The sequence below is a fragment of the Nerophis ophidion genome, linkage group LG10 (assembly GCF_033978795.1).
Source record: "Nerophis ophidion isolate RoL-2023_Sa linkage group LG10, RoL_Noph_v1.0, whole genome shotgun sequence".
NCBI classification, from domain to species: Eukaryota; Metazoa; Chordata; class Actinopteri; order Syngnathiformes; family Syngnathidae; genus Nerophis; species Nerophis ophidion.
This window is the reverse complement of record NC_084620.1, coordinates 36,764,110-36,785,564: the sequence shown is the minus strand read 5'-3', so window position 1 is coordinate 36,785,564 and position 21,455 is coordinate 36,764,110. Positions and strand designations below refer to the sequence as shown.

At 39.7% G+C, this 21,455-nt stretch overlaps 1 protein-coding gene across 3 annotated transcripts in view; it reads left to right on the top strand.

Annotated features, from left to right (window-relative positions):
- The window catches only part of arap2 (ArfGAP with RhoGAP domain, ankyrin repeat and PH domain 2), a 288,224-nt gene that overhangs the window by 185,998 nt on the left and 80,771 nt on the right, over positions 1–21,455 (top strand). For all 3 annotated transcript variants that reach the window (XR_009808512.1, XM_061913586.1, XM_061913587.1), the window contains exon 15: positions 11,650–11,778. Coding sequence is in view for 2 of the 3 variants with exons in the window: in XM_061913586.1 (XP_061769570.1) it covers positions 11,650–11,778 (129 nt within the window). In the remaining variant the exon portion in view is untranslated. The remainder of the gene's footprint in view (positions 1–11,649; positions 11,779–21,455) is intronic.

The following is a 21,455-nucleotide window of genomic DNA, read 5'->3' as shown; positions in this document are numbered from 1 at the left end:
ACCACCAAACCCCAACCCCCCAACCCTGCCCCCATGCATTAACCCCCCGCCCCCTCCTCCGTGCGTCGGTTGAGGTGGTGTATATTGTAGCCTGGAAGAGTTAGGTCTGCAAGGTGTTCTGGGTATTTGTTCTGTTGTGTTTATGTTGTGTTAGGGTGCGGATGTTCTCCTGAAATGTGTTTGTCATTCTTGTTTGGTGTGGGTTCACAGTGTGGCGCATATTTGTAAAAGTGATAAAGTTGTTTGTACGGCCACCCTCAGTGTGACCTGTATCACTTTTGATCAAGTATGCCTTGCAGTCACTTTCACGAATCTGCAGAGACGTCACACAACATGTGGATGGGCCGACACGCTGTTTGTATGATGAAAAGGTGGACACAATGACAGAGGCACGCCTTTAATATTGTTGGCAGGGTGAAAATCGGGACATATTTGGGAGAATAGTGGCGTTGGGAGGAGCACTAAAATTCGGGAGTCTCCTGGAAAAATCGGGAGGGATGGCAAGTATGTTGCGAGGGCGGGAAAGCCATTCAAAGAAGGTGAATACATTAAAAGGTGCATGTTAGATTTTTAAAAAAAATCTTTTCTTGCCGCCCAGCCTCACCCAGTTTCTGCATCCAGTGGCCCCCAGGTAAATTGAGTTTGAGACCCCTGGTTTATAAACTCAGAAAATATGTCCCTGGACACATGAGGACTTTGGATATGACCAATGTATGATCCTGTAACGACTTAGTATCGGATTGATACTTATGTTTGAAGTGTCATCCAAAACTAATCAATCAATCAATCAATGTTTACTTATATAGCCCTAAATCACTAGTGTCTCAAAGGGCTGCACAAACCACCACGACATCTAACATGATACTGTGAAAGTTCAATCCACAATGGATACAACACAGTCGCGAGAGTCCAGTCCAAAGAGGATCCAAGACACAGCAGCGAGAGTCCCGTTCACAGCGGAGCCAGCAGGAAACCATCCGAAGCGTAGGCGGACCAGCAGCGCAGAGATGTCCCCAGCCGATACACAGGCGAGCAGTACATGGCCACCGGATCGGACCGGACCCCCTCCACACGGGAGAGTGGGACATAGAAGAAAAAGAAAAGAAACGGCAGATCAACTGGTCTAAAAAGGGAGTCTATTTAAAGGCTAGAGTATACAAATGAGTTTTAAGGTGAGACTTAAATGCTTCTACTGAGGTGGCATCGCGAACTGTTACCGGGAGGGCATTCCAGAGTACTGGAGCCCGAACGGAAAACGCTCTATAGCCCGCAGACTTTTTTTGGGCTTTGGGAATCACTAATAAGCCGGAGTCCTTTGAACGCAGATTTCTTGCCGGGACATACGGTACAATACAATCGGCAAGATAAGATGGAGCTAGACCGTGTAGTATTTTATACGTAAGTAGTAAAACCTTAAAGTCACATCTTAAGTGCACAGGAAGCCAGTGCAGGTGAGCCAGTACAGGCGTAATGTGATCAAACTTTCTTGTTCTTGTCAAAAGTCTAGCAGCCGCATTTTGTACCAACTGTAATCTTTTAATGCTAGACATGGGGAGACCCGAAAATAATACGTTACAGTAGTCGAGGCGAGACGTAACAAACGCATGGATAATGATCTCAGCGTCTTTAGTGGACAGAATGGAGCGAATTTTAGCGATGTTACGGAGATGAAAGAAGGCCGTTTTAGTAACGCTTTTAATGTGTGACTCAAAGGAGAGAGTTGGGTCGAAGATAATACCCAGATTCTTTACCGTGTCGCCTTGTTTAATTGTTTGGTTGTCAAATGTTAGAGTTGTATTATTAAATAGAGTTTGGTGTATAGCAGGACCGATAATCAGCATTTCCGTTTTTTTGGCGTTGAGTTGCAAAAAGTTAGCGGACATCCATTGTTTAATTTCATTAAGACACGCTTCCAACTGACTACAATCCGGCGTGTTGGTCAGCTTTAGGGGCATGTAGAGTTGGGTGTCATCAGCATAACAGTGAAAGCTAATACCGTATTTGCGTATGATGTCACCTAGCGGCAGCATGTAGATGCTGAAGAGTGCAGGGCCAAGGACCGAACCCTGGGGAACTCCACACGTTACCTTAACGTAGTCCGAGGTCACATTGTTATGGGAGACACACTGCATCCTATCAGTAAGATAAGAGTTAAACCAAGACAGGGTAAGTCTGATATACCAATTCGTGTTTTGATACGTTCTAATAAAATATTATGATCGACGGTATCGAAAGCAGCGCTAAGATCGAGGAGCAGCAACATAGATGACGCATCAGAATCCATCGTTAGCAATAGATCATTAGTCATTTTTGCGAGGGCTGTCTCCGTGGAGTGATTTGCCCTGAAACCGGATTGAAAGGTTTCACATAGATTGTTAGACGCTAAGTGTTCATTTAACTGCTCCGCAACAATTTTTTCAAGGATTTTTGAAATAAAGGGAAGGTGAGACACCGGTCGGTAATTTACCATGAGGTCAGGATCGAGGTTAGGTCTTTTAAGAAGAGGATGAATAACCGCTTTTTTGAATGCTAGGGGAACACTGCCCGAGGAGAGTGATAAGTTTATAATATTTAGCACTGATGGACCTAATAATTCAAAGAGCTCCTTGATCAGTTTCCCAGGAAGAGGGTCAAGTAAACATGTTGTCTGTTTTATTCCATTTACACGTTGTAACAATTCCTCTAATGTTATTTCCTCAAAACGAGAGAAACTATTTTGGAGGGCAGTATCCGCCGTATATACAATCGTGTCAGTGTTAATAGAACCCCGTTGTAGCTGGGACGCATTGTCTTTAATCTCCTTTCTAATGACTTCAATTTTCTTACTAAAGAATTGCATAAAGTCATCAGCTGAGTGGGTGGAGCTACTGGAAGGAGTCCCTTGTTGGGTTAGCGATGCTACCGTACTAAACAAAAATTTAGGATCGTTTTTATTACGGTGGATGAGATTTGAGTAATATTTAGCTTTAGCTAAGGTAAGCATGCGTTTATAAGTTATTAAACCATCACTCCATGCTTGATGGTGCACCTCAAGTTTAGTCGTGCGCCATTTGCGTTCCAGCTTTCTACATAATAATTTCTGAGCTCTAGTTTCTTCTGTAAACCACGGGGTGCGCTTTTTCGGAGCCTTTTTTAACTTTAGCGGTGCTATGTTATCAATGGTTTCGCGCAGGGCGTCGTTAAAGTTGTTAGTGAGGTTATCAATAGAGCCCACATACTTTGGGAATGGTGCCATTACCGAGGGCAGTAGGTCAGCAAGAGTTGTCGTTGTGGCTGTATTAATGTTGCGGCTGCTATAGCAGGTATTATTATTATTAGTTTGACGAACATGCGTCTGAACCTCGAATTTTATAAGGTAATGATCGGACAATACTTTAGTATACGGGAGTATCGTAACTTTGGAAACGGTGATGCCCCTGACAAGCACTAGGTCTATCGTATTACCGTTGCGATGCGTGGGTTCATTTATTATTTGTGTGAGACCACAGCTATCAATTACAGTCTGGAGCGCTACGCACGGTGGGTCCGATGGGGTATTCATATGGATATTAAAGTCCCCCATTATGATTATATTATCGGCGTGTGTCACTAGATCAGCAACGAACTCTGTGAATTCATTAATAAAGTCCGAATAGGGCCCTGGGGGGCGGTAGATAACAGCCAGGTGTAGAGGCAGCGGTGTGACAGACCTCATAGTAAGCACCTCAAACGATTTATATTTATTATTTATGTTAGGACTAAGGTTAAAGTTTTCGTTGTATATTAGTGCGACCCCCCCACCCCTTTTGAGCGGACGGGCAATATGCGCATGTGTAAAGTTAGGAGGACATGCCTCATTTAGCGCAAAAAAGTCGTTTGGTTTAAGCCAGGTTTCGCTGAGACCGATGACGTTAAGATTGTTGTCTCTGATAATATCATTAACTAACAACGTTTTAGGAGACAATGATCTTATGTTTAAAAAACCTATATTATAGGTAGTGGGCTGTTTTAGGGAATTTTTGATCAAATTATCCGTAGTAGCAATATTAATAATGTTGTGTTTATTATGCCCAGTGCATTTAGTATAGTTACGACCATATCTAGGAATTGATACGACAGGAATTTTCCGATTGTTTGATTGTTGCTTTGATAAACTGCACGCATCATGGTTAGCCACCTCAGTAACGGGGATTTTCCGATTGTTTGTTTGTTGCTTTGATAAACTGCACACATCATGGTTAGCCATCTCAGTAACGGGGATTTTCCGATTGTTTGTTTGTTGCTTTGATAAACTGCACGCATCATAGTTAGCCACCTCAGTAAAACACATGTCCAACTCTGAAACACTCAAAGCAGAAAAAACTTGTTCTAATTTAACTGACTCCTTACCCAGACCAGTAGTCTCGCATTTTCCATCTAAATCCGTCTTCGGGATGGAGGAAAGTGGTGTTCTGTGGGGATTAGCCTTCTGCTTTGTTTTTAGCCCCGCTCGGCATCCGCGTTTCCGATCACACCGCTGGCGTCTGCTCCGTAGACGGCCCCCGCTGCTACTAGACTCCCCTGCTTCACAGGCCGCTGGATGTAGCCGCCGATGTATTCCCATGCTAGTTAGCAAGTCTAGCACGCCCGCGTCTATCAGTCCAAAACGGCCCGATTCGTCCACATCCAGAAGTGTCTGGCGGTCGTACGTGATCACGGAGTGACCACGATGTGAGCCAGCCATAAAGTTTGTGGAATTGTCCGGTATTTCTGCCAAATGTTCCATCTTTAGCAAGAGCTCCTCGAGAGCGCAGCCCGTCCGGGCTATAAAGTATCAAACAACAGAAGAATAAGTGATTATTACATTTTGACAGAAGTGGGGATATAACACGTTAAAAGAGAAAGTGAGCAGATATTAACAGTAAACAAACAAATAGATTAATAATTAATTTTTTACCACTTGTCCTTACACATTTTGACGAAATAATAGAATGGAAAATGACACAATATGTTACTGCACACGTCAGCAGGTTATTTATGAGCCTTTGTTTGTTTACTTACTACTAAAAGACAAGAAGTCTTGTATGTTCACTATTTTATTTAAGGACAAACTTGCAATAAGAAACATATGTTTAATGTACCGTAGGATTTATTTGTTAAAATAAAGCCCAAAATGCAATTTTTTGTGGTCCCCTTTAATTAGAAAAGTTCTGAAAAAATCAGGAATTAATTTTGGTAACGGCACCAAAATATTGGTATCGGGACAACACTACAGTATATTATCAAACTTTCCGAACATGTTTTGTCTAAATAAAAAAAACAAAAAAAATACTTCACCTTACAGCAAACTACCCATCAAATTGATAAAAATTACGATACATGTTATGTTTTCTTTGCAGCATATTACTTTAAATTGAAAAAAAAAAACTACTACTGTTTTTTGCGTAAATTCTTTTGACTGAGCTGCCAGTTTTTGACTGTAAAATCTACGGTTCGTGTTTTTAACGGTGTATCACTGTACATGGAAAAACAGTGCATTGTTTTTACGGCACAAAAACTGGCAGCTAAGTTGCCAGAATATGAAAAGAACTTGTACTGTTTTTCCATTCATTCAATATAACGCTGTAAAAACCAATGTCAATTCAACACAAAAATTCTGGCAACTAAGCTGCCAGTTTTTTCCGTATTAAAAAAAAAATAATAATAATCCAGTGGTACTGTTTTTCCATTTACCGTAAAATGTAATAATACAATAAAAATAAAACACTTTATTTTACAGTAAAATGTTGTAAAGTTTTTACTGTAACATCTACAGTCTACTTAAAAATATGTATATAATTAATAATGAAATCCAGAGGCAGATTCATGCATTCTTCGCTGTTCCAATGGCAGCCATAACTGTGTTGTGGTCCTCAATAAAAACGGGTTTGACATCCTTGCCATGCGTAGATGAAAAACACACAATACTGCAGTAAATGAATGTTTGCATTCTTGCTGTGGCAGCTTCAATTTAGTGATGAAAGAAGAAAAAAATGTACAAACAAATACATCAAATTAAAAAAAAGTTCCCTTATGAAAAGCTTTTTTTAGTTAATAATAAAACACAATCAATAATTATTAATTTTTGTTTAGTTGTCTTTTAAAAAGAAAAAAACAGAACATTCAAACAAATAAACCGAATAACCTTTTAATGAAAAATGTGATTAGGATGCTTTTAATACATTACTGTAATTTGTCAACTTAATTAGATATCATTAGTGTAGACTCCCTGGGTGTCCACATTGTGCCAAAACCCGAGAGATACCTTCCATAATAGGCCTTTTTACACAAATTGAACAAAAGTAATTAAAAAAAAAAATACACCCACGAAATACAAACATAATGATTAAGTTGTATAAGGGTGGGAAGAATTATCATGAATTTTGGCGTCAAGGTTCAGAGAAAATTAAAATAGGCAGAAATATTCATTAGCAGCCACACAATTAAAAATAGGAAGCACTGGCCTATTACAATGTACAAGGAATTAAATTTTGGAATGGATTAAGCAAAGTAATAAAACAATGTACTAATATGAACAACTTCAAGAAACTCTTCAAACTTAAAGTGTTTACAAAGTACAAAGAAGAAGAACCATGATAAACATTCTGAATTTATTTCATCCATCCATTCATTTTCCAGATAATCTTACTCATCTCACCATATGACATATAACTTACTTCACCAATTATTGTTTACTTATTTCTATTGCTATTACTTATGCAGTGTATTGTGAATAAATTGAGAACAGGAAGTGAACACAAGTTTTAGAAACTGCTATGTAAAAGAAAATGGGTAAGATTAAACAAGCTCTGCTTCGTCCTACTCCTTTTCGAACATGTTGAAAAGAGAAATTGGAAATTGTGATGCATCTTGTTGTATGTGATGCATCATGTTGTATGCTTGCATGTTCGAAATAAACTCAAACTCAATGTACTGTCAGGGAGTCCTGGACAACGTATGGACCTTGAACAGGGCATTTGATTAATATATCCCCTGGATTAGAAGTGAAAAAAATCAAACAAACCTGAAAATATACATCTGAAAATTATTGTAATCACCACCATCCACCAACAGGGAGAGTTTGTAACTTATACTGTGATGGTTTAGGGACAATGGATGGATGGATGGGTTTGACACCGTATGTTGGGCAGATCTTACCGGGTTTGCTGTAACATTCGCTACGCCAACTCTCAATGGGGATATGGTTTTTGGTTAGACTTAGACTTAGGCAAACTTTATTGATCCACAAGGGAAATTGTTCCACACAGTAGCTCAGTTACAAATGGAAAGGGTAAGGTTGGAAAGTATAATGCAGGTACTAAGTAGACTAAAAATGTACCATATTAGCATTATAACCAATCCGCCCTAAGATAGGTAGGTTGTGAGTAGGGATGTCCCGATACAACTTTTTCACTTCCTATACGATACCGATATTGTAACCTTGAGTATTGGCCTATACCGATATCAATACGATACAATATAGGCACAAATCATACATATATTTATTCCTTATTTTGTTGTGTGGAATGTTAGAACAGGCTTGATAAAGTGATGTTACTGTAACGGATCATGACAAAAGGTTGAAGTTTATTTCAAACATGCAAACAGTTACAATATGATGCATCCCATTCTTTCAGTTTCTCATTAAAATATTTTCAAAAAAGGATTAGGAAAAAGCAGATATTTTTTATTCCTACCCCTCTTTCATTTTATAGCAATTACAAACATGTCTAATCACTTTATGTACAAAATACATATGAAATATGACCACAACACACCAGCTCTCAAATCCCTTCACTGGCTTTCTGTTCCACCCAGGATTGAATTTAAAATCTCCCTACTAACTCACCAGTGCCTCCATGGAAATGCCCCCGTCTACCTCAAAGAACTGCTCACCCCCAAATCCTCCACATGACACCTCCGCTCATAACAGGCTAACCTCCTCCAACCTCCAAGGACAAAGCTAAGAACTATGGGAGACCGGGATTTCTACTCCGCTGCTCCCAGTCCGTGGAACACTCTCCCTGACCACCTGAGGGCACCTCAGGCTGTGGATGCTTTTAAAAGAGGCTCAAAAACCCATCTTTTTTAAAAAGCCTTTTTATAGATATGCATGCTGGTTTTAGCTATTGGGCTGTTTCTATTTGTATATTTTATTTATTTTTATTATGTTTTTATTATTATTATTACTATTATTTTTACACTGTGGTACTTTGAAGTTGTTTGTTCAACGTAAAGTGCTTTTTTACAAATAAAATCTATTATTATTATTATTGTTATTACGTTCTCCATTTATACACAATTTACTTCACAATTAATAAACTTCTCAATAAAGTAGTAAAATAAGTTGAAAATCACATGAGCTGAATAAGATTGTCCCCCCCCCCCCAAGTACAAACCCTGTTTCCCTGAGTTGGGAAATTGTTTTAGATGCAAATATAAACAGAATACAATGCTTTGCAAATAATTTTCAACCCATATTCAGTTGAATATGCTATAAAGACAACATATTTGATGTTCAAACTGATAAACATTTTGTTTTGCAAATCATACTTTTCTTTAGAATTTGATGCCAGCAACACGTGACAAAGAAGTTGGGAAAGGTGGCAATAAATACTAATAAAGTTGAGGAATGCTCATCAAGCACTTTTTTGGAACATCCTATAGATGTGCAGGCTAATTGGGAACAGGTGGCTGCCATGATTGGGTATAGAACAGCTTCCCAAAAAATGCTCAGTCTTTCACAAGAAAGGATGGGGCGAGGTACACCCCTTTGTCAACAACTGCGCGAGCAAATAGTCAAACAGTTTAAGAACAACGTTTCTCGAAGTGCAATTGGAAGAAATATAGGGATTTCAACATCTACGGTCCATAATTTCATCAAAAGGTTCAGAGAATCTGGAGAAATCACTCCACGTAAGCGGTATGGCCGGAAACCAACATTGAATGACCGTGACCTTCGATCCCTCAGACGGCACTGTATTAAGAACCAACATCAATCTCTAAAGGATATCACCACATGGGCTCAGGAACACTTCAGAAAACCACTGTCACTAAATACAATTTGTCGCTACATCTGTAAGTGCAAGTTAAAGCTCTACTATGCAAAGCGAAAGCCATTTGTCAAGAACCAGAAACGCCGCCAGCTTCTCTGGGCCCGAGATCATCTGAGATGGACTGATGCAAAGTGGAAAAGTGTTCTGTGGTCTGACGGGTCCACATTTCAAATTGTTTTTGGAAGAATTCGACATCGTGTCATCCGGACCAAAGGGGAAACGAACCATCCAGACTGTTATTGATGCAGAGTTCAAAAGCCAGCATCTGTGATGGTATGGGGGTGCATTTGTGCTCAAGGCATGGGTAACTTACACATCTGTGAATGCACCGTTAATGCTGAAAGGTACATACAGGTTTTGGAACAATATATTCTGCCATCGAAGCGCCGTCTTTTTCATGGACGCTCATGCTTATTTCAGCAAGACAATGCAAATCCACATTCAGCACGTGTTACAACAGCGTAGCTTCGTAAAAAAAGAGTGCGGGTACTTTCTTGGCCCGCCTGCAGTCCAGACCTGTCTCCCATGGAAAATGTGTGGCGCATTATGAAGCGTAAAATACGACAGCGGAGACCCCGGACTGTTGAACGACTGAAGCTCTACATAAAACAAGAATGGGAAAGAATTCCACTTTCAAAGCTTCAACAATTAGTTTCCTCAGTTCCCAAACATTAATTAAGTGTTGTTAAAAGAAAAGGTGATGTAACACAGTGGTACTTTCGCACGTGTTGCAGCCATCAAATTCTAAAATCATTATTATTTGCCCAAAAAAATAAAACTTTATGAGTTTGAACATCAAATATCTTGTCTTAGTAGTGCCTTCAATTGAATATGGGTTGAAAAGGATTTACAAATCATTGTATTCCGTTTATATTTACATCTAACACAATTTCCCTACTCATATAGAAACGGGGTTTGTAGTAAATGTTTCTCAGGATTCTTTGTGCTATGTAAACACCCACATTTCTGCTCCCAACTAAAAGCAAGAAAAGATTAGAGAGGAGGCTCATATGTGGGGATGTATTGATATGAACATTTCTTATCATTCTCATCGCAGTATTGTTGAATGCTCAAAGAAGTACTTAAGCACTCACTCATTTCACTAAAATCTTTTAAAAAAAATAATAAAATCGATTGATTGACAAGTTCATTGACATCTTAAAGTATTGAATCCACGTAATGCTTTAAAAAGGCAAATGGATGGCACAACAAGCCAAAAGGCTTGTTTTAATTGTGGTCTATTAAATATTCATCACATTTGATACATTCAATTATGAAAGATATACAACCTGTGACATGTATATAAAAATTACGTTAAAAAAATGATCAATTATGTACATATACACAGTATACACATCAGGTGATTTGAAAAATATATACAAAAAATGTGGGGGGGGGGGGTATATACACTAAAACCCATCAGCAATGACAACATATCTCATGTGGTACTGTCAAAATTCAAATGGCCAAAAAAAACATACTAAAAGTGATAAAATAAAATATTTTAACTCACTACTCGAGCTTGTGGTAACCGTCGTCGACGGCTCACAAGATATAGTTTCTCTTTAAATATCCTTTTTGAAAATGGCCTTGCTAATATATTGTTGCGTTTGATGGGTAAATAATGCTGTTTGGTTGAAGATGTCAAGAAAAGATTTCCCTCTATCCGACCATTGACATTTGTAACGATCCTATTAGTTTTCAACACGCGTGAATGAATGCATACTTAGTCAACAGCCATAACTTTCACACTAAGGGTGGCCGTATGAATAAATATGTGCCATATAGGGAAACCACACTTAACAACAATGAAAAACACATTTCGGGAGAATATTTGCCCGGCAACACAGCATAAACACAAGAGAACAAATTCCCAGAATTCCCTGCAGCACCAACTCTTCCAGGGCGCTACTATACATCTGCCACTTAATCAAGGTTTTGTTCTCCTTCTATGTTATCCCGGTCTGGCTACGACACAACACTTACCACTTTTTGCTAAATTGAAACTTGTGAATAGATACTCAGTTTGGAATGACAAGTGAGTATCCAATCACAGTCTCAATAACATCAGGCTACTTACATAGAGCTACTGTCAATTACTTGTGATCTGATTGGCTATCGCAACTGTCTCTCAACTCTATGTTCTTAAATGTCCTGATGAGTATCCAATCACAGGAAGCGTAAATGTCACGTTATACGTGAGGCCAGCTAGAAGACCTTACTGACGACTCATGATCTAATTGGCTATCGCAACTGTCTATCAACTGTATGTCCGTGTTCACTTACGGTGCCAAACGCCCGCATTGTTGATTCTGAAGGCCTCGGGCAGATTTGGTAGAGCATGGCAACATAAGCTAGATGAATTCTGATTGGATACAAACTTAAACTAAAAACAACAGCCCTGGGGCATAATATGACATGAAGAGAATATGAATACTCTTAGAGATTTAGGGAAAATAAATACAAAAATATTTTATCTTTAATTATGATCATGATTAACTTGAACTTTAACACCACTAATGCAATGTGTCGCCGGTCCTCACATCGCCATAACAGAAGTTTCCCATCCCGGCACTAATCTATTCCCCTTCTTCAGATTTCCCTAGACTTGATCCATCTTCCGAAAACCCCTCTCTGTCCGAAGTATCTGCCTTCATGGACGGCTTCCTCTACATCTACGTGGGCCACGGCAAAGGGACAGCGCTGGACCGCCGCAAAGGAGATGGTGAGTGTGACCACGCCGTCCCCCCTCGTTCCATCAGTCCAGGTGCGATTTGTATGAAGTCTGCTCTCACTAAGCACTGATCGATCAATCAGTGTCGGGCTGTCAGCTGTCAACCTCCACGGCCGTTTAATCCCGGCGCCAAACACTCCCGCTTAAGACAATCAATGAATCCGCTTTTTTTTAAACGCCTCCTTTGGGAATCCTCCAGGAAAAAGGTAACCTTTATGACTGGGCTCCCCAAACTTTACCTTCCAGTGTCCTAAAAAACTTTTAATCAGGCTTCCGCTTCCTCAGCTGCTGCACCTCCTGCTCTGTTGTTGGTCCCACCTCTCCAAACAGCTGGAATGTTTCCCAGCCCATGGGTAATTAGGAGAAGGAGCAAGCTCGGATCGCTGCAGCCTTCGGGGGATGGAGGGTTATTGCGTGGGTGCGGGAGTCGGCTAGTTAGGCGGTAAATGGAGGTGTCTTTTAGGGAGTATGAGCAGGGATGACATCTGACAAAATGCTCCCTCCAGGGTGTTTTCCACTCTTTAAGAAGAATTAGTTGTATATTGTGTTAGGTTAATTGCTTGATGGATGATTCAGGAAATACAGGCAAAAAGTGCGTTTCCCTGAATACTACATTTCAAGGGTTTGAACAAAGTCATGCATTGGAGACATACAGCAGAGTATTGCACTTAGGGCTGGGCGATATATCGAATATACTCGATATATCGCGAGTTTGTGCGATATACAAACCCCGTTTCCATATGAGTTGGGAAATTGTGTTAGATGAAAATATAAACCTAATACAATGATTTGCAAATAATTTTTAACCCATATTCAGTTGAATATGCTACAAAGACAACATATTTGATGTTCAAACTGATAAACATTTTTTATTTTTTTTGCAAATAATCATTACTTTCAGAATTTGATGCCAGCAACACGTGACAAAGAAGTTGGGAAAGGTGGAAAAAAATACTGATAAAGTTTAGGAATGCTCATCAAACACTTATATGGAACATCCCACAGGTTTGCAGGCTAATTGGGAACAGTTGGGTGCCATGATTGGGTATAAAAGCAGCTTCCATGAAATGCTAAATAATTCACAAACAAGGATGGGGTGAGGGTCACCACTTTGTAAGCAAATATCCAAACAGTTTTAGAACAACGTTTCTCAACGAGCTATTGCAAGAAATTTAGAGATTTTACCATCTACTGTCCGTAAAATCATCAAAAGGTTCAGAGAATCTGGAGAAATCACTGCACGTAAGCAATGATATTACGGACCTTTGATCCCTCAGGCGGTACTGCACCAAAAACCGACATCAGTGTGTAAAGGATATCACCAGATGGGCTCAGGAACACTTTATAAAACCACCGTCAGTAACTACAGTTGGTCGCTACATCTGTAAGTGCAAGTTAAAACTCTACTATGCAAAGCGAAAGCCATTTATCAACAACACCTAGGAACACCGCCGGCTTGGCTGGGCCCGAGCTCATCTAAGATGGACTGATGCAAAGTGGAAAAGTGTTCTGTGGTCTGACGAGTCCACATTTCAAATTATATTTGGAAACAGAGGACGTGGTGTCCTCCAGAACAAAGAGGAAAATAACCATTTGGAATGTTATAGGCGCACATTTCAAAAGCCAGCATCTGTGATGGTATGGGGGTGTATTAGTGCCCAAGGCATGGGTAACTTACACATCTGTGAAGACACCATTAATGCTGAAAGGTACATACAGGTTTTGGAGCAACATATGTTGTCATCCAAGCAACGTTATCATGGACGCCCCTGCTTATTTCAGCAAGACAATGCCAAGCCACGTGTTACAACAGCGGGGCTCCGTAGTAAAAGAGTGCGGGTACTTTCCTGGCCCGCCTGCAGTCCAGACCTGACTCCTATCGAAAATGTGTGGCGCACTATGAAGCGTAAAATACGACAGCGACTGAAGTTCTACATAAAACAAGAATGGGAAAGAATTCCGCTTTCAAAGCTACAACAATTAGTTTCTTCAGTTCCCAAACATTTATTGAGTGTTGTTAAAAGAAAAGGTGATGTAACACAGTGGTGAACATGACCTTTCCCAACTACTTTGGCACGTGTTGCAGCCATGAAATTCTAAGTTAATTATTAGTTGCAAAAAAAATAACGTTTATGAGTTTGAACATCAAATATCTTGTCTTTGTAGTGCATTTAATCGTATATGGGTTGAAAAGGATTTGCAAATCATTGTATTCCGTTTATAATTACATCCAACACAATTTCCCAACTCATATGGAAATGGGGTTTGTAGAAAATGACTATATCGTGATATTCAAGTATACATTCTCACACATTTGCTTTTAGCTGTGGGCATCACAATGCAGGCGTTTCTCACTCTCTTGTCTCTCCTTAAGGTTACATAAAACAAGCGCACCTTCTTACATACGTCACATACGTATACGCCAGGGGTCACCGAACCTTTTGACTTGGGGGTCGCATTGGGTTAAAACAATTTGGCCGGGGGCCAGGCTGTATATATATATAAACATGCACACGCATACACACGTCTCCAAAACATTAACCACCATGTTGCTACAATATAAAAACAAACAAACGAAAATATTAAAAGTGGTACTGTTTTTATAGAGTATATATATATATATATATATATATATATATATATATATATATATATATATATATATATATATATATATATATATTCCTGGCGTACTAATTCATTGAAAGAGCGCGCACTTGCCGCTGATGATGTCACTTTATCGATGGAAAAAGGCATTTTTCGACAATATTATTTGCCTGAGCGGCTAGGAGAGTAAAATGGATTAGAAAGGATAGATTTAAAAAAAATTCTAATTGAAAATAAAACAAAGTCATTATTTAATTTTTTTTAACTTGGGACTTCCCGTGGACCGGATTTTGGACGCTGTAGGGCAGTATCCGGCCCGCGGGCCGTAGCTTGGGGACCCCTGATATATGCCCTCGCGGAAAAGAGAGGTAGCAGCATGGGTAACGTTAGCTGTGGTCCGAGTCGTAATACGACAGAAAGAAAGTGCGAATCTGGTAGCAAATGAAGGAAGAATTAATTCCCAAGAAAAACAGCAGGAGGGACCATCTTCTGGCGGTGGTTTGGCTTCAAGCAGGAAGATGTTGAACAGACAACCGTAATATGTCAAGTATACGCCACTACTAATTTGTAGCATCGTTTGAAAAATCCCCCGTTAGAGAAAAAGGAGTGCTTGAAACTCTGCATGTCAACATCTCCGTTCGGTGCCACACCCAAAACAATGCCCAAGCTGTCATGATCTGTGGTCTCGATTATGTTTGGTTTAGTTATGTTCTGTTACTTTTGGACTCCATTAGTTCCTGTTTTTGTGCACCCTGGTTTGTTTTAGTTTCCATAACGACTCATTAGTTTCACATGCCTCATTTGTTTGGATTCACGAACCTGTCTTAACCCATCCATCCATTTTCTCCCGCTTATTCCCTTTGGGGTCGCGGGGGGCGCTGGTGCCTATCTCAGCTACAATCGGGCAGAAGGCGGGTCTTACCAATAGAAACTATTTAAGTCTGTCATTTGTGTTGGCCCTGCGATGAGGTGGCGACTTGTCCAGAGTGTACACCGGCTTCGGCCCAATTGTAGCTGAGATAGGCACCAGCGCAACCCCAAAGGGAATAAGCGGTAGTATATGAATGGATAGTTCCTGTTTTTGTGCACCCTGGTTTGTTTTAGTTTCCATGAAAACTCATTACTTTCACATGCCTCATTTGTTTGGATTCACGCACCTGTCTTTACCAGGAGAGACTATTTAAGCCTGTCATTTTCAGTTAGTCTGCCTGGCGACATCACTGTTTTTGCTCTGTCCGTGCCATAGTTCATGCTGATATTCATAGTTCATGCTGCTCTGTTCATGTCATAGATAGATAGATAGATAGATAGATAGATGGATAGATATATGGATGGATGGATGGATGGATGGATCGATAGATAGATAGATAGATAGATAGATAGATAGATAAATAGATAGTACTTTATTGATTCATTCAGGAGAGTTCCTTCAGGAAAATTAAAATTCCAGCAGCAGTGTACAGAGTAAAGATCAATTTAAAAAGTAAAAAGTAAATAATGGGGGTTTAAACGGAAATAAAATAGAAACATTATACAATAAGAATAAAAATAAAAAGCAACAATGGGAATCAATCAATCAATCAATCAATGTTTATTTATATAGGCCTAACTCACAAGTGTCTCAAAGGGCTGCACAAACCACAACGACATCCTCGGTAGAGCCCACATAAGGGCAAGGACCGAAAGCAATGGATGTCGAGCGGATCTAACATGATATTGTGAAAGTCCAATACATAGTGGATCTAAAATAACCGTGAGAATCCAGTCCAAAGTGGATCCAATATAGTAAATGTAAATGGGTTGTACTTATATAGCGCTAGCGAGAGTCCTGTCCAAAGTGGAGCCAGCAGGACACCATCCCAAGGGGAGGCGGATCAGCAGCGCAGAGATGTCCCCAACCGATACACAGGCGAGCGGTCCATCCTGGGTCCCGACTCTGGACGAGCGGTCCATCCTGGGTCCCGACTCTGGACAGCCAGTACTTCATCCATGGCCACCGGACCGGATCCCCACCACAAGGGAGGGGGGGACACAGGAGAAAAATAAAAGAAACGGCAGATCAACTGGTCTAAAAAGGGGTCTATTTAACAGCTGCTGTGACCCAAGGTCACCGCCATATTTATACTGTTGACTGTCAATCAGAATGTGCAATAATGTTATGTTACATACTGTGCCTTGTGTATACATTTTTATTTTTATTTTTGTTTAATTTTTATCTAAGTACCGTGTGACTTGTTGAAGGGTGGACTAGCAAAGTAAGATTTTCATTGTACGGCAAACTGTCTGTTTTACTGTGCATATGGCAATAAACAATCTTGAATCTTGATTTCAATAGAATATGGGTTGAAAAGGATTTACGAATCATTGTATTCCGTTTATATTTACATCTAACACAATTTCTCAAATCATATGGAAACGGGGTTTGTATATATATATATATATATATATATATATATATATATATATATATATATATATATATATATATATATATATATATGTATATATATATATATATATATGTATATATATATATATATATATACATATATATATATATATATATATATATGTATATATATATATATATATATATACATATATATATATATATATATATATATATATATATATATATATATATATATATAGCCTGCTTGAATATTCCCCCTTCTCTTCTACGACTCTCGACATATTTAGCCTGTTATTTAGAAACTTGGTTGATCAGGCACTTGGAATGCAGTTTTAATTGTGGAAAAATGCATTCAGTATAGAATGGAAACAAAAAAATAATCCATTTATTGTTGGACATTCTGCCGTTTCCCTCCTAGTGTGTATTTTCTGTTTTGATGTCTTCTGCAGCCCATGTTGGCAACTAACTGGATAATTGACACTCTTTCTGCCAAGATGTAGTGATTAGTTGAACAAATTTTATTAAGGCTATTTCTTCATCTGGGTCTACATTTAATTTAAATTCATTAATTTTACACCACTTACTTTGGATTATACCATTTTACAGCACCTGTAGTACAAACCCCGTTTCCATATGAGTTGGGAAATTGTGTTAGATGTAAATATAAACGGAATACAATGATTTGCAAATCCTTTTCAACCCATATTCAATTGAATGCACTACAAAGACAACATATTTGATGTTCAAACTCATAAACCTTTTTTTTTGCAAATAATAATTTACTTAGAATTTCATGGCTGCAACACGTGCGAAAGTAGTTGGGAAAGGGCATGTTCACCACTGTGTTACATCACCTTTTCTTTTAACAACACTCAATAAACGTTTGGGAACTGAGGAAACTAATTGTTGAAGCTTTAAAAGTGGAATTCTTTCCCATGCTTGTTTTATGTAGCGCTTCAGTCGTTCAACGGTCCGTGGTCTCCGCTGTCGTATTTTATGCTTCATAATTGGCCACACATTTTTGATAGGAGACATGTCTGGTCTGCAGGCGGGCCAGGAATGTATCCGCACTCTTTTACTATGAAGCCACACTGTTGTAAGACGTGCTGAATGTGGCTTGACATTGTCTTGCTGGAATAAGCGGGGGCGTCCATGAAAAAGACGGCGCTTACATGGCAGCATATGTTGTACCAAAACCTGTATGTACCTTTCAGCATTAATGGTGCCTTCACAGATGTGTAAGTTACCCATGCCTAGGCCACAAATGCAGCCCCATACCATCACAGATGCTGGCTTTTGAACTCTGCGTCAATAATAGTCTGGATGGTTCGCTTCCCCTTTGGTCCGGATGACACAATGTCGAATATTTCCAAAAACAATTTGAAATGTGGACTTGACAGAACGCAGAACACTTTTCCACTTTGCATCAGTCCATTTTAGATGATCTCGGGCCCAGAGAAGCCGGCAGCGTTTCTGGATCCATCCATCCATCCATCCATCATCTTCCGCTTATCCGAGGTCGGGTCGCGGGGGCAACAGCCTAAGCAGGGAAACCCAGACTTCCCTCTCCCCAGCCACTTCGTCTAGCTCTTCCCGGGGGATACCGAGGCGTTCCCAGGCCAGCCGGTAGACATAGTCTTCCCAACGTGTCCTGGGTCTTCCCCGTGGCCTCCTACCGGTTGGACGTGCCCTAAACACCTCCCTAGGGAGGCGTTCGGGTGGCATCCTGACCAGATGCCCGAACCACCTCATCTGGCTCCTCTTGATGTGGAGGATCAGCGGCTTTACTTTGAGTCCCTCCCGGATGGCAGAGCTTCTCACCCTATCTCTAAGGGAGAGCCCCGCCACACGGCGGAGGAAACTCATTTCGGCCGCTTGTACCCGTGATCTTATCCTTTCGGTCATGACCCAAAGCTCATGACCATAGGTGAGGATGGGAACGTAGATCGACCGGTAAATTGAGAGCTTTGCCTTCCGGCTCAGCTCCTTCTTCACCACACCGGATCGGTACAACGTCCGCATTACTGAAGACGCCGCACCTGAGCCCATGTGGTGATATCCTTTAGAGATTGATGTCGGTTTCTGATACAGTGCCATCTGAGGCATCGAAGGTCATGGTCCTTCAATGTTGGTTTCCGGCCATGTGGCTTACGTGGAGTCATTTCTCCAGATTCTCTGAACCTTTTGATGTAATTATGGACAGTAGATTTCTTGCATTTGCACTTTGAGAAACGTTGTTCTTAAACTGTTTCACTATTTGCTTACGTAGTTGTGGACAAAGGGGTGTACCTCGCCCCATCCTTTCTTGTGAAAGACTGAGCATTTTTGGGAAGCTGTTTTTATACCCAATCATGGCACCCACCTGTTCCCAAATAGCCTGCACACCTGTGGGATGTTCCAAATAAGTGTTTGATGAGCATTCCTCAACTTTATCAGTATTTATTGCCACCTTTCCCAAATTCTTTGTCAAGTGTTGCAGGCATCAAATTCTAAAGTGAATGATTATTTGCAAAAAAAAAAAAATGTTTATCAGTTTGAACATCAAATATGTTGTCTTTGTAGCATATTCAACTGAATAGGAGTTGAACATGATTTGCAAATCATTGTATCGCGTTTATATTTACATCCAACACAATTTCCCAACTCATATGGAAACATGGTTTGTATGTAGGCCTATACATTCTATAGCCATCTATTATAGACAACAGTGCAGTTTGGCCTTTTTTAATGCCGCTTTTACCACATGTGCTGAAAAATTTAAGGCTTGAGTTAAAAACTTCTTCAGTTGCAGGAAATTGCTCCTATGAGTTTCTGGAGCGTACCGCGGCATGCCAGTCTAATGGTTTGAACGTCTATAGATACACACAGGTTGTTAAAAATGCATGTGGTGTGCTCAAGGATTAATAAATACTTACTAAAATGTTGTTTTGTAGACATTTTGTTTAATATCGTTTTGCACGGCGGGTCAGCAACCCACGGTCTTTCAGGGCGCATGTGGCTCTTTAGCACCGCTCTTGTGGCTCCCTGGAGCTTTTTCCCAAATGGAAAAAGATGGGGGGAAAAATATTAATTGTTGTTTTAATAATGTTTCTGTAGGAGGACAAACAAGACACAAACCTTCCTAATTGTTAGGAAGCCCACTGTTTAATGTTTGTGTTTATGTTTCACTGATTACTGATATTTGACCAGCGCTATTTTGTCCTACTAATTTAGGCGGTCCTTGAACTCACCATAGTTGGTTTAAGTGTACAACTTTCTCCGTCGCTACCACAGAAAGACGTGATTTATGCCACTCCTTCTTTGTCTCATTTTGTCCAACAAACGTTTTATGCTGTGCGTGAATGCACAAAAGTGAGCTTTGTTGATGTTATTGACTTGCGTGGAGTGCTAATAATCCATGCTGACATGCTATTTAGGCTAGTTGTATGTACATATTGCATCATTATGCCTCGTTTGTAAGTATATTTGAGTTCATTTAATTTCCTTTACTTTGTCCTCTGTGTATCCAATTTATATTTGCATGTTTCATGACACATTATCTGTATGCAATATTGGCAGCATTTCTGATTGTGTGCCATGTTTTTCCAGACAACAGCAAACGTTACCATATTGTTCCAGACCACAGCAAACATTACCCAGCTTGCAAAGATTGTAATAAATCCATTAGAGGAAGACAGCCTGTCCTTACCTTTTAACTTGGACACACACATCTATACCTTCGGCAGTTTTAATCCAGGAATTTCCATGAGTTATCTCACCTTTCAGACACTTACTTTTAATGTGTTGTCTTCATTATAACACTTATATAAGGCTTTTAACTTTTTGCGGCTCCAGACAGATTTGTTTTTTGTATATTTGGTCCAATATGGCTCTTTCAACACGTTGGGTTGCCGACCCCTGGTCTTGCAGAAAGAAGGCATTCGGTAAAGAGGACAGATTTAGAGTCCATGAGAAAATGCACCTGTCTCACTCCACAATGTCATTTATGAATAAATATATCGCACAACACAGCAGCAACAAGAACCAATGGTGTAAATGTGGTAGATAGCAAACTGCTGAGACAGCATTAACTGTGTTGAATGTTGGACAACAGCACTACAGTTTTAACCCTTATGACTTTCACACCAATAGCATTTTAAAGTGCATGCACAGATAGATAAAGCTGATGGATATTGACCACTTATGGTACTAAAAGTGATTCTACTACCATGTTGTGGAGTTATCAAAGTTCCAAACTACATTAGGAGGTTGTCTACAGCCACTGTTGCTCTATGATTTATTCTATATATATATATATATATATAGATAGATAGTACTTTATTGATTCCCTCATATATACAAGTATATATATATATATATATATATATATATATATATATATATATATATATATATATATATATACACACAATAATAATAAACAATACTAATATAAACTAAAGAATGTAGTGTGACAAAAAATCCAAACGTGTGTGTGTGAGTGACTATGTGTGGAATTAACTATTGTGTGTTACCCTGAGTGTTGAGCGAGAGGCGGCAGTCCTGGACAGGAAAGGCAGGCTCGAATGTTCGTGAGACATGCAGGTTGTCGGGGGTGGGGGTATAGCGAGGCGTCAAAAGGTCCGTGTCCAAGCAGGGGTTGAGGATC